Genomic DNA, 14,471 nt, shown 5'->3' with positions numbered 1-14,471 from the left:
TGATGCTTCAGACGAGAGCCGAGAGTACAAATGTCAATGTCAATTTTTGACATTTCTTCACTTTCGGCTCTCGTCTGAAGCATGAAATAGTCATTTGTGTACCTGATTTGCACGATTAATTTTAGGCAATTTCGCGAGTTGTAGGCCGAACGGATTGAGTGCTTGAAATCAATCGTCCAAAGCAGGTACACATGTGAGTTTTCATGCAAAGTACCGAAAACTCGAGAGAAAAATTTCCCTCATTTTCGACTCGAAGCATGAAAAACGTAATACGTCACGCGAAAATGAAATGCCCTTGTGACGTAAATAACTATTCAATCCTTTTCAATTTGACGACTTAACGAAACGACACCGAAAAATTTGAAGCGATTTTGAGTGAACCATGAAGCATTAAATTATTCCCCCTAATACGACCCTGCTCAACAACACTAATGATTCCATGAGTTTTCTCGGTTTTATCGATAATTATTTACAGAAACATCCAGAACGTGACTTCTATTATGCAATTTTCAAATATTTTGTTGTTTGTTTAATTGTCCATTGAAAGAAGAATTATGAGAAAAAAATAATTTTTCAATTCGATGAGTATCGTTGTGCAGCAAAAACAAAAATCTTTGTTCGTTTGTAATTTTTCCAGCTGGGACGATGATCAGACGTATCAATGAAACTGCGAGTGTTTCAATTGTCAAAATCAGTTTTTTTTGTTTAATTTCTCTGAAATATTTTTGCTGTAAGATTTAACCCGAGACCATTTCGACAATAAAATTATCATTTCCGTTAATTCACTTGTAGGGTTAGCGATTCGACCGAACAATTTTTATTCGTAAAGTAAATATCATCGTCTGTGAAACGCAACTTTCTATAAATTTTATTTCGCAATTTCGAGTCAACCAAAAAGTTGATGTTGGACTGATAAAAGTTTTGTTGTTGACTTGTAGGATCACAAAAAAAATGGATACGGAAAAATCCAATAGCAGTTCATTTGAAGATTTAAGTTTAGCCAATGACTTGAAAGAATCAACTGATAATTTACCAGCCACAAATGCCGACACATCAGAGAAAAGAGTCGATGATGTAATGGACATTATTGGAACTGGACAGTTGACGAAGAAAGTGAGTCCAAAGTCAATTTTGTGTCGAGCGTATTGTCGCTTCAATGATTGCTCCAATTGTTGTGGTTAGGTACTTGTCGAAGGTCATCCGGACATAAAGCCACAACGGGGCGATATATGCAAAATAAATGCGATTGGAAAATTGGAGAATGGAACAGTGGTTGAGAATCAACAGGATCTGATTGTCCATGTTGGTGACAACGAAGTGGTTCAGGGTATTGACATGGCATTACCGTTAATGGGATTGGGTGAAACTGCGGAAGTTGTATGTGAGTCACGGTTCGCTTATGGGACAATTGGTTTAAAAAACGAACAAAATCCATCGGCATCGATACCACCTGGAGCGAAAGTATGAAACAAAATTGTGTTGTCGATTTCTGATTCAAACCAGTTTTCCGTGATAGGTCACTTATACCGTTGAACTGTTAAGTTGTGATGAAGAGGGCGACCTTGAGGATCAATCATTCGAACTACGTAAATCTATTGGGTAAGGGTGTGACATTCGTTTCGACCGTATATTCAACTAACCAATGTTCTATTTCGATTAGAAACCGAAAACGTGAACGAGGAAACTTTTGGTACGAACGAAACGAAAGTAATCTGGCAATTCAATTGTACCGGCGCGCATTGGAATACTTAAACGATAATGGACCCGGCATTGAGATTCCAACCAAAAATGATGTAAATTTTCTGGCGTTCTAGTTGTTCGTTGCTTTGCCGCAATTTTTAACTCGACCAATCAATTTCCAGTTTACCAATGCTGAGCTCCAGGAATTGCTAGAGATTCGTGTTAAGGTCTACAATAATTTGGCCGCTGCTCAAATGAAAATATCGGCGTACGAAGCGGCTCTATCGTCTGTTGAAAATGTTTTAAGGTAAATGGCGTAATATGTGTGCGTGTCATGACTAGGCAGTTTGTGGGAAAGTCAGTGTAGTCAAGTCCGAACGAATGAAACCAATCGGGAGATGCTAAACTGATAAGTACGAAAAGACTTGACGGTTCTCCGGGAAATGTTCAGTTGTCCAGCTCATTCAGTCCTTTGATGTCATGTCAGAGTAGTCAAGTCCGAACGAATGAGACCAATCGGGAGATGCTAAACTGATAAGTACGAAAACACTTGACGGTTCTCCGGGAAATGTTCAGTTGTCCAGCTCATTTAGTCCTTTGATGTCATGTCATGTCAGAGAGTCAAGTCCGAACGAATGAAACCAATCGGAAGTTGCTAAACTGATAACTGCGAAAAGACTTGACGGTTTTCCGGGAAATGTTCAGTTGTCCAGCTCATTCAGTCCTTTGATGTCATGTCATGATGCTGTAATTGTTTACAAAGATTGTATCATATGCATCTATCTCTTCTTATGTGTCCACGGCACTTTTTTTATAGAAGAAACAAATCTTTTGAGAAGATGCTTGAAGTGTGTTGGCTGAACAAATGAGTTGACCGAGTGGTATTTTTACCCATTCTAGCTCTGCATGCCTAGAGTATTTAGCAAAAAACCGGTTTCGAGTTTGTTTTATTTTTCACGTTTGATTGACCCTTTTTGTAACTGTTTGATTTGAATGAGAATAATTCCACTGCCTAGAAATTTCGATAAAAAGAACTCAGAGTTTTATTAAATATTTTTTTTTACATTTTCCAAGATGCCAACCGGATAACGTCAAAGCGCTATTTCGAAAGGGAAAAGTGAGTTATATTTGAAAGTCAAAAAAATGCACAAAATGAATGTTCATTGACCATTTCCATCAGATTCTCGAGGCCAAGGGTGAAATCAACGCTTCGATTCCTGTACTACAAAAAGCTGCAACACTTGATCCCGATAGTAAAGCCATTCAACAAGTAAGTTATTCTATTACAACAATGTGTTCGCGAACTTCAAATTTATCTAAAATCTCTTTTGCTTCATATTCACTCAGTTGCTGGGTAAATGCATACTGAAATCGAAACGTGAGGCGCGCAACGAGAAAGACATGTACCAGAAAATGTTGGGCCAAGCCCAGAGAATTGAGGAAAAAAACCGTCGACCGGGACGAATGTCGAAAAATGAGGATGTACCGAAAGTATGCGAATGAATTGAGGGATTCTTTTGATGAACAGTCGACAGGAAGGTATTCGACTTGTGTGGGTGTAAGGTGATAAAAACCGAAAACATCAATTCTCTTACAGAAATTTCTCCAGTTACACGAGCCGTACAGGATCGTGTGTGGTGTCATTAGAAAGGTAATTGCATGTACTTCCAGAGCAAATAGCACCCACACTGAGATATGTGCAGTTGAAGTTTTTAACCGAAAAAAAGACTGAAAACATGCACTCTTCTTACAGAAATTTCTCGAGGTACACGAAAGGTACAAGGTCGCGTGGGGTGTCAATGGAAAGGTAATTTTTATGTTGTTTTAGGGCAAGTGAGTCTTACGGAAGTTTGGTATCATCTACGATGAAATGTGAGCACTTAAGCATTTCAATTTCCCATATTTCATTGTAAATGCTTCCGAACCCCCATAAGACCCTATTTGCAATTACCTTTCCAATGACACTTCTCACGGCCCTGTACGTTTCGTGTACCTCAAGAAATTCCTGTAAGAAAAGTGTAATTTTTCAGTCTTTTTCGGTTGAAAACTTCAACTGCACATATCTCAGTGTGGACCCCAATAAGACCTAAAGTACATGCAATTACCTTTCTAATGACGCCCTACACGGCCCTGTACGGCTTGTGTAACTGGAGAAAATTTGGTAAGAAAAGTGCATGTTTTCGGTTTTTGTTCACCTTACACAGGCCACACAAGCTTCGAAGAATTTTTTCTGAAGTAGTTTTGGCTTCTAGGGTCGAATACCTTACTGGACATATAAAAAATTCCACTAGAAAACACGTCCGATTTCGGTCAGCTGTTTTTTAAAAGGATCCTTCATTATAGTCTGAATAGGAACCGTCGATTGATAAACTGAAATTTTTGTTTGAACCTTACAGCTCAAACTCTGGGGATATTTAATAGGATCAATTCTAGTTGGTGTTGCTGGCGTGGCTATGTACAGATACAAATATTTTTAATGATTTTTTCTTGAAACCTCTACGACATTTTCGTTTGCAATTGGTTTAAAAAAAATGTTAAAAATTTAAAAAAATTTCAAAATTAGTTCCATGATCACTTCGACGATAGAATTTCAATTAATTTTTTTTCTTTAACTTTGTTGTTCGTTAGTATAAATCCGATTACACAACACTTGCCGAAACATTGTTCAATCTAACAGTCGCATTGCCATTCATTCATCGATCATTTTTTTTATGTAAAACAATTTTTGCTTTTATGTTGTCTAGTATCTTTGTTGTGATGAATTGTTTGCATTGAATTGAATTATATATAATGAATACGAATGTACACAACCGGGATCAATACCAAGTATAATGTCCAGTGGACGTTGTCTGTTGGATGCATAAATTTCGATTATTTTTTTTTAAATTTTGCTTAAATCAAATTATTTATCAGATTTTGATAAGGTGTGTCCGGTTTAGAACGTGCCAGTGGTGCATTGTACTTTTCGCGGTGTATTTGGAAAAAAAACGAAACTCAAACCGAAAATCATCTACGCGCCATTTTGATTGAAGACCAGTGTTCCACGGCACTTTGAGGCACTCATTAGTCTACAGTGTTCATGTGCCATGTTATCACCCGGTGCGAAAACCAGTTTTGTTCGGCGACTTTTACTATTGAGGCCGCAGAAAGTCCAGGTCGATGTCAAAATATGAAGGTAGTGGTGTCAACTGAAGAATCAAAATATTTTTTTTTATTAAAAAGCCTGTCGTGCGAGACCTACGACAACTCTTTCAAAAAACAATTTATTAATCATTTCACGCCAATACCTTCATTTGGACACGAATTTGGTTTTTCTACGATATATAATGATCTTCAGCGCCCTTCGAGGACTCATAAAAATTGGAGAACAAAATGTAATAATATGGCACAGATTTCAAACCGCCTTATGAGTAACTAAAAGTGGCGTGGGAGCACTGGTCTATTAGCACAACTTTCAAATTTTTTTTGTTTTGAAGAGGCAAGAATTTTTACGAATCGAATGATACTCGTATTGCTTGCATAGTGCTTTCATTAATCGTTTAATCGAACTATTTACGATAAACTGAGCTTTTTATCAAACTTTAACCTTTTACCGACGGCTTTGCTAATGTTATCGACAACGAGATAAGTTACTGTATACTGCATACTGTACCATATGCTGTAGCGTTATGTGATTCACCCAAATGTTACACCTAATGAAGTAGTAGATGAATCCGATGAAAATTTCTAAATCAAAAGCAGTGACTCGATATTATACCTACAGGTGATATGCTTAACGTCTGTGAGAGGTTAAATCGATTTCGGTGAATAATTTCGTATTTTCACGATATAACTTGGAAACAAAATTCTTTTTGTGATAATTGTGTAAGACACCTCAAACGAACGTCCATCGATTGATTTTGGTAGTGAACAAGAATTTTATTGCATTTACACAGAGAGAGACATCAACATTATTTTCGGAGGGGTGGACCAACTATCCGAAAATCTTGTGACATTAATTTTGCGATTTTGTATTGATGTCGGTAGATATGTGCGCCGGACTTGGAGTGAAAAAGGGTGGCTTGATTTCCATATAAATTCAGTCAGTTTTAGTGATTGGCGGCGCAAAATGACGTCAATATATGAAAACATTTTGTCGGTGCCAGCCGGCGCACATGTATCAATGTCAGTGCAAACATTGTATGATTACATGATCACGAACCTTTCCACCAGATTTTGCGGAGCACCCCTCGAGCATTTTCACTTCTGTACATAATCAAGATAAAATTGTGTCAATTGCGTAGAAGAAGTGAAAACTAGAACATAACGCAATTTATTATAATACACAAAACACACAGATCTATTTAAAAAAAACGCTTTACACAGCAATACAGATTAAAACAATAACAAAGTGGTGATCATTCCATATAAAAACATTATTCAACGGTAATGGATTAATTGTAAATATATAACAAAAGAGAAAATTGACTCAGATTCAATTATATCAAAATGAGAAAAAGGAAAAATAAAAATGATTTATATACGCTAAGTGTGGTGTGGGTCTTTTATTTCATTCCATGCCATGGAACGACAACGTGTTTCACTTTGTCAGTAACAAACGGCGAGCGAAAAGTTTTGAAATAAAAATCTGCCTACCGAAATCGGAATCCCTTTTCCAGTTGACTTTTTTATATTGCCTAGAAACGTATTGGAAACCACTTTCAGAAAAAGGATCCCTTGATACTTGTGGCTAATGCAAGGTGTGATCAAAAACCGAAAAGGTGCACTTTCATTATGGAAATCTCTCCAGATTCACATAATGTACAAGGTCGTGTGGGGTAGAAGGGTTGTAGAAAGGTAATTGCATGTCTCATTGGGATTAAAAAACATCTACACTGAGATGTGACAACAATTGAAAAGTGGTAAAAAATTCGCCAATATCGGTGAACTGCTAGCGCACGGTTGGTTTGAAACGAGATTAAATAGGGAACGCCAACCACCAATAATTTTTTTTTCTTTTTTATATTAATCAGTGATGGACAAGAACATCACACAGGAAAAAATCAGACCGAACGGCTGGGCCGTTTCCGAGAACCAGCTGCTGTGTCTTCCACGACAGGTAGAGTAGCAGTTAATTCTGACATATATTGGGATCGGTAGTGTGACTAATTCTAAGACTTTTCATAAAAAAAAATTCACATTGGAACATCTGGTTGGGCAGCTGTAGCCCCAAGTAGTCGAAAAATCACGATTTTCAATGGGCGATATCTTCGAACACTTCCAACTTATTTTTAAAATCAAAATATGTACATTTGCTTATCCCTAAGCTTAAGCTTTGTAACAATTCCAAACAAGATACGCATCGGTCGCGACGCGCACCCTTTTTATTAGACAACAATTGAGTGTCGAAGAAGTCAGATATGACTTATTTTGGTGTAGATGTCACTATTGGGCTGATGCGGAAATTCTGGTTTCTTCTAAAATTCAATTAATATTGCAGCTATTGTATTTAAGACGATTGATAAATCATTGTTGGCTCACTAAAAAAGACCTAACAAGCAAAAACCTACAGAATTATTGAATTTTAATCTCGTTTCAAACCAACCGTGAGCGTTTCCCCGAAAACCGAAACGAAATGGAAAAATCAAAAAACTGTTTTTCCTGATCCGTAATGGTCTCTTTGCCATGACACCAGACATGGTTAGCGTCACGATTAATGTACCTTTGATGTGTAAGTTTCTCCTATTTGCAAAACGGTATCAATAGACGAAGTACTACGCCAATAGACCGTTTAGATTAACAGGAAATGTAGCCCTAAAAACGGTAAATTTCAGGAAGATATTAATGTGTTGGTGATGTAATGTCGCGACACGGTAAAATTGATGTTTTCCGTACAGCAACCCAAACATAAAATGCAAATATTTGTGTAAGTTTATCGGTGTAAATCATCCATTTTCTCTATAGTTGACTTCTTAAGGCCAGGTTTAAGCAGTTTAATGTTTACATGCGATGTAAGGCCTCAAGCAGAACCAACCTAAGCAGGAAGTGCTGATTTTTTTGAATTTAAGAACATTTTACGGATCTTGAGGAAGCAAAATTAAATTAATAATTTGCGTCACAGTAAGCGAAACTTTAAGTCAAAAAATAGGTTGTCCCACCATTTGACTGCAACGAAAACGTGAATATGGAAAAGACGAGAGAGTCATTGACCCTAACCTATCCGCACGATTTATATAGGAGATTTAAAGAAGATGAATATCTACCTCTGGATGCCAAAGTTGATAGAATCGACAAAACGTGTAAAGATCGGTTCATGGCATCCCGAAAAGGGTTAGCACAGTCCCAACATTCGACGGAACACAATTTTTGAACCAACTAAATTTGTTTTTACAGAACATATGATCAGAAAGCGAAAGAGGGAAATGTTGTTGAAGTACTAATGTTGGAGCACAACTTAGAGCTGGAAAAGTTGCACCAAAAAGGCAATGACCTAATGACGAATATCCGAGTTTCTTGTGAACAGCGTCAACTGGAGCAAAGAAAACGAGAGAAGACATATGAGGAAGGTACTGTAAAGGTGGTGTTAAGACTAAACTATTTTTTCGTTGCCACGAAAAATTGAATAAGTCGAAAGGGCAGCTGAAGAATTAGAAATTTGACGATAAAAACAGGTTGAAACTAATGAAACGTTCTGTATACTCTGTCAAGGTATGTTGGAACACATGCAAGAGAAGTCTGTCGGCATAGAAGAAAAATTATCCAAAATACACGATCGTTGGGCAACGCTCAGGTCTCGACATAATGATGAGCCGTCCAAATTTCTGAAAACTTTGAAACTTCTTCAAACTCAAATTCTAGAAGTCATGCAAGAAAGGGACGACATCATTCAAACGATCAAAAATGATTTGATTCGAATCAATGCATCGCACACGTCGATGTTAGAGAAACAGGACTACGATCTACATTATCTCATGCAACGGGTCAATAACTATTTAAAACACTTGAAGCAGTGCTATGCTCGACAAATTTTAAAATTGGACGAAACAATCAATCAGTTTCATCAGGATGAGTACGAAAGACTGTATAAGTGTCGTCACGAATTTTCCAACGAAATTATTGTGGGCAAGGACATAACAAGTATGTTGGACAACATTGATAAGAAATACGATGCGGAACGGGAGTATCAAGCATCGTTGCAAATCAAATTCAGGTACCAAAGAAAGTTGCTTTGTTTGTAGAATCGTTCTTGCGAGGGAGCTTTGAGCCGAAATGGTTGATTTCTACTCTTTCAGAGAGTTGCGCACCGAGTACGATGAAGTGACTCATTCGTTTCGCATGATTATGGAAAAGGACCAAGAGAACATGGAAATGGAATTAGAGGAAAAAACGGCTACGTATTTCTCGAATTCACTCAAATTCAACTACAACTATCAAGTGTTGGAGAAGAAAAACACTGAAAATGCCAATCAAATAGTGTACGAAGCACAGAAGAAAATTTGGTTGAAGTTGGTCAATTTAGCATCAAATTTGAGGAAGGAAATTAGCGAGACTAAGAACACTTTCAAAACGAAATCCTTTGAAATTGAGGATAACTGCCAAAAGATTCGAGACCGTCTATCAAAATTGGAAGTGAAGGCTAAAATTGCAATCAGGGACAATGAGTCAAAGGTGTGGCCAATAGTTTGCTTATCCATATATTCGTCGGAACGTTACTTTGCCCCTCTGTTTGTAGTTCCAAAATATCCTGAAAATGAACCTAGAAGAAGCCAATGATTTGTTGTCTCAAATTTGCGCCTTCAATAAAATATTCTTCAAAGAGCACCTGGGAATCCGCTGGGAACTACCCGATTTAAATAATTTAGTGGATTCCAATTTAGAATCTCTGCAAATGAGTGGTAAATCGCCACGTTCAGGTAGCACGGACAGTGAAGAGGCGCAAATTACTCGAAATTTGACTGAGAAGTATGATTGGAAATTGATTCAGAATGTCTTCGAAACAATAGTCGGCAGTATGAACTACATGATCGATAAAGATCTTCCTAAAGTATTCCAATTATGCAATATGACGCCAGAAGAGCAAAAGATCGCTCAGCTGGCCAATATTTTTTCAGTAAGCCGTGAAAGATAATAAAGGACATTGGCTCCAGAGAAATAATTACTTTCCTTCCAGGCTGTTGGTCTAGAGAATTCAGATAGTTTAAGGAAGTTTTTTACGAATTTGGAATTATTAGCACATTGCTCGCAATGTGAAGACGAAAAAGTAATCGAAATCCATGGTCAAGGAAAGGCACAAACCATTTCAACAATAGGATCTCCATCACTGTCAAACGATTCAGACAAATCGTCATTTGTAGTACCGAATGCTGACGATAAAATCGACAATGTTTCCTTGGACTTGGATTTGATGAGGCTCATTGAAGATTTGAATCGAAATTCTACCGATCAAACGACAACCGATTCCATTCATCAATTATCTGTAAATTATGCTCACATTCTCTCAGCGCTGGAAATGACAATTAAATCGATGGAAACGGAAAAATCGCACGAAAATGGAAAAAAGAAGAAACGCAACGGCATACTTGATTTGTGCATCAATCCGGCACAACGGAAAGATCAAATTGAATTGCTGTGGACCAACTATCGGACAATTTTTCCCGAAGAACATGCTCACTTGTGGTCGTCGTTGGAATGTGGTCTTTCCGATTATTTGGTGCAATTAAAGATACGAGAGAAGCTGCATGGGGATTGTGATAGACTACGGCGGCAAAATGCTCAGCTCAAATATATGCTACAGGAAGTGCTGCAAACGAATTGAAACAAATTTCTTGCGTGTAAAATTTATGGTCACAAAATAAATTTTCGATGAAATTTTTAGCAAAATTAACATACTTTTCACTCGACTAATTTTTCGTTTTAATAATAATAATAATAAACGCGAAAAAAAAAACCAGAATCATTTAACGTCATCCGATTCAGATGATCCATCTGCATCATTGGTCGCATTATCGAAGCAATGGAGTTTTGTGCGCCAGACTTTTATTAATCCGTCGAAAGCACGTCGACTGTATTTGAACTGTTTCGGTGGAGTCCATGGGTGATCTTTCGTTCGTTTGTTTCTGTTTGGAAAGGTATAGAATCACAAATTATTTAAAGAAATGAAACGAAAACAAAAAGATAAAAATTGCGAGGGTGAGAGGTCGATGATCTTCTCTTGAAGGCATGGTACTTATAACTTTAAGTGTCCATTCCAATCAACAAAAAGTACTCCGTGAGAGAGCCGTGAGAGAGGAAACTGTTAAATAAACAAAGGAAAAATTGAAAAAATTCAATTTTGTCTCTCACACGGAGTACTTTTTTGGTAAGAGGAAACTAAGCATTACAATCAAAATCATTTACGACTCAGCGAACGGAAACGATTCAGAAAATTGAAAATTTTCCGCTAAAAATAGAAACGAAATTTAATCAGCATGTCGCTCTCGATATACACATACCTCGGTATCTGTTGGATGTAATTGTCGTATCCGATGGTATTTTTCCCATAATCAATTTGCTTTTGTCGTCTCGCCAAAATTTCGGCACTTGTTTCTATTTCTTGATTGCAGCGACGACGCTTACCGTGGCCACGTCCAGTGGTGCCCGAACCAGTCTGACTCGTTGTGGCGCCGTCTTCTTGATCATATTGGTTTAACTTTGATGCTTCGGCAGCATCGTTATTTTCGTAGCCATTTTCCATAGGAAAAAATGATATTGGACTGTTGGAACGACTGTCACCAGACAGTCGTCGTTTAAATGGTATTTTGGACTTTACCTCACGGACGAGACGATCGTATTTTTCGTCATTACTTGAATCTACGAACTCGAGCTTAATTTCTCGCTTATTTAAATCATTCGATTTAATGACTTCATTTGATCGATTCGATTTTTCGTCTCTGACTTTGACTCCGTCAACAACAGTCGATTCTTCGTCTTTGACATTGACCCGGTCAACAACGGCGGATTCTTCTTTGATGACTTTGATTTTATTGGAAAACGTGAGCATATCGGGGTCCATTTTTACGACAATTTTCTGTTCAGTGCCCGATGTCTCACACTTGATTGGTTGCAGTGCAACTTCGTTAACGGCGTCTTCCTAAAAAATTTTGTTTTTAATTTTAAATTCAGTTACATCGCAGGCAATCATCAAATCTCTCTGTTTTAGACTTGGGCATCGTTTTAAATTCCATCTAGCCTGACATGGAATCGTGAAATTTTAGCTCTTACCTGTTCGAATACATTATGTTCGGCTGCTTCAACCTCATCCCACCAGCTATTGACAGCACGTTTTACCGGCGAAATTTTTTTATTTGGCTCCGAAACAATGGAAGACGAACTATTGTCAATTGACATAAGCGACACAGAATTGCTATCACACAGCATCTACAAATAAATGAATTCAAAAATACAATTAGAGCTCCACAATAAATTTGAAAAGTGATTAGCTACACCAGACGCTTATCGTGTAAATACCTTGCTCATTTAATCGCTTTCTTTTTGCAGTACACTTCTTTACAGTGCCTATGCAGACACAGTCACTTAAATAACAACTTTTTTATAAAATTAATAAGCCGTTCGTAGGACAATTTGTCACTTAAATTTTCTCAGTCTCGATCCTTACACTCCAATGTTTGTGTTTACAATGACTTCAACAAAAGGCGCCAAAGTGAAATGACCTTCGTGTTTCTGATAGATGGCAGTGTATCATAAAATATCATTGGAATAGTTTTGGCGGTTTAATATTTTCAAATCAAGCTAATGACCATGCCACAATCATACACACATATTTGCAATATTTCTGAATTGTTGACAGCAACTTTACAAGATTTTTGTCGTTGTGTGAGTGTAACTTCGCTAGCGAACCCTTCACGAACGATAAATAATTCCAATTGCTATATTCTGTTGTTTTGTTGCGGCCCCCCGTCACAAACAACAATATTCGAGATTCATTTATGTCGGAATATTTTATTTATTTACACGTTGACATGTAAAGGTTAGCACTACTTGCTCATATTTGGAAAAAGTTGGATCGATTCACGGCAGAGTCAGTATGCTAATATAACGACTGGGACGTTGTTTCGACGGATAGAGCGAATAGAGGGAGTTTGTCGAATGACAGCTGTTTTTTTTAGAGAGAATTCAATACATTTTCTCTCGACCAACTTCAAAATCATTCGACGTATTCCCTCTAGAGGTAGTTTGTCGAATGACAGCTGATTTTTTTAAAAGATAATTCAATACGTTTTCTCTCGACCAACTTCAAAGTCATTCGACATATTCCCTCTAGAGGGAATTTGTCGAATGACAGCTGGTTTTTTGAGAGAGAATTCAATACATTTTCTCTCGACCGAATTCAAAATCATTTGACATATTCACTCTATCCATTGAAACGACCCAGTCGTCATATTAGCAATTAGCACCTCTCTGGGCAGAGTATAAAGTAAACCAGGCTGTAGTGGTTTATTTTTGAAACGTCAAATCAGGGAACTTATACACTCTGCCAGAATAAACTCAAATGAACACTGCCATAAATTAAATTAATTTTACGAACGTAAAACCCAATACAAAGTATATAAACACTGAAGTTAATGCGAATTCGCAGTTGCACACTGTACTTTCACTGGAATTTTGTTTCATTATGTAGCACATTTCTAAATTCGTTTGCGCAGAGTTGCAGCTCTTAGTAACGTCAGAGAGATGTTAATATGGCGACTGGGACGTCGTTTCGACGGATAGAGGCGATAGATGTAATATGTCGGATGACAGCTGATTTTTTGATAGAGAATTCAATCCATTTTCTATCGTTCAAATTCAAAATCATTTGACATATTCCCTCTATCTGTCGAAACGGCCCAGTCGTCATATTAGCACCTCTATGGATAAGGCGAATTCGATCCCATACAAACTCAAAACCAACGTCACAATTAAACATGACTATGAATACAAAAATGAATTCCGCTGTGGGGTTGTATTCAGAGATATGCTAATATGACGACTGGGTCGTTTCGACGGATAGAGGGAATATGTCGAATGATTTTGAAATTGGTTGAGCGAAAATGTATTGAATTTTCTCTCAAAAACCCAACTGTCATTCGACATATTCCCTCTATCCGTCGAAACGACCCAGTCGTCATATTAGCAACTCTCTGGTTGTATAACCTTCAGTGTTTGTATACCTTGCGTAACGCCATCTTCAGTGGATCTATAAAACAGTAAAATCCCTTCTACACTGCAAAGGCGCTGAACCTTTAACATCAGTAGATGTGTGCCTACACTCGATATTAACCAGATTTCACACACACACAAACACACTTACTTCTGATTTACTTAGGTATAATTACTCCCGCTAAATTTTTCATAATTCTGAGACCTACTAAATATTTCAGTGAATCATGTCTGTATATTTGACCCATCGATGCCCTGCTGGTTCCCATTGACATAGAAAGTTTTTTCTAATTGCAACGTTGATGCGTTTCTTATTGTAAATATAATGAAAAATGTCATTCACTGTGATTTCATTAAACAAATAACTGAAATTATTGGTTCCAATTTTATGAATAGGCGGAGTACGTTTGATCAATTATCACAATCTCGTGTGAAAATATGATCGGCTTGACAAAAATAATAAAAACCTCAAACAATCAATGTTGAGCACAATGCAACTTAATTATTTAGGGCAATGAGTCAATTTCAGCTCTTCTCGGTGATGCATCACTTTCCTGAAAACATTAATTGCCAACTCAGTACTTATACCTAACGAGTTATAATATGTAACTAGT

The 14,471-nt window shown here is 37.3% G+C and overlaps 3 protein-coding genes across 4 annotated transcripts; 2 read left to right on the top strand and 1 right to left on the bottom strand.

The window, feature by feature from the left end:
- The first annotated feature begins 649 nt into the window (after positions 1-649).
- Positions 650-4,210, top strand: LOC119067964 (peptidyl-prolyl cis-trans isomerase FKBP8). 2 transcript variants are annotated; one of them, XM_037171296.1, is made up of 10 exons: positions 653-828; positions 939-1,113; positions 1,183-1,461; positions 1,517-1,599; positions 1,661-1,793; positions 1,863-1,987; positions 2,755-2,797; positions 2,861-2,950; positions 3,028-3,171; positions 4,077-4,210. In XM_037171296.1, exons 2-10 carry the CDS (start codon positions 952-954, stop codon positions 4,155-4,157), a joined length of 1,140 nt encoding a protein of 379 aa, XP_037027191.1. In that variant the 5' UTR covers positions 653-828; positions 939-951; the 3' UTR covers positions 4,158-4,210. The 2 variants fall into 2 exon arrangements, with proteins under 2 accessions (XP_037027190.1, XP_037027191.1); XM_037171295.1 differs by having other exon boundaries at positions 650-1,113.
- Positions 4,211-7,789: 3,579 nt separating this feature from the next.
- On the top strand, positions 7,790-10,501 carry LOC119067836 (dynein regulatory complex protein 1 homolog). Its single transcript, XM_037171010.1, has 6 exons — positions 7,790-7,989; positions 8,053-8,225; positions 8,368-8,869; positions 8,952-9,327; positions 9,392-9,769; positions 9,830-10,501. Exons 1-6 carry the CDS (start codon positions 7,844-7,846, stop codon positions 10,472-10,474), a joined length of 2,220 nt encoding a protein of 739 aa, XP_037026905.1. The 5' UTR covers positions 7,790-7,843; the 3' UTR covers positions 10,475-10,501.
- On the bottom strand, positions 10,481-12,351 carry LOC119067837 (histone RNA hairpin-binding protein-like). Its single transcript, XM_037171011.1, has 4 exons — positions 12,166-12,351; positions 11,920-12,075; positions 11,151-11,788; positions 10,481-10,775 (listed from the first exon to the last, which is right to left on the bottom strand). The coding sequence occupies exons 1-4, from the start codon at positions 12,172-12,174 to the stop codon at positions 10,613-10,615; spliced, it is 966 nt and encodes a 321-aa protein (XP_037026906.1). The 5' UTR covers positions 12,175-12,351; the 3' UTR covers positions 10,481-10,612.
- Positions 12,352-14,471: the final 2,120 nt, after the last annotated feature.

This window comes from Bradysia coprophila, assembly GCF_014529535.1.
Source record: "Bradysia coprophila strain Holo2 chromosome X unlocalized genomic scaffold, BU_Bcop_v1 contig_130, whole genome shotgun sequence".
In the NCBI taxonomy this organism is placed as follows: Eukaryota; Metazoa; Arthropoda; class Insecta; order Diptera; family Sciaridae; genus Bradysia; species Bradysia coprophila.
Note: the sequence above shows the minus strand (reverse complement) of the source record. Positions and strands in the feature narration are given on the sequence as shown.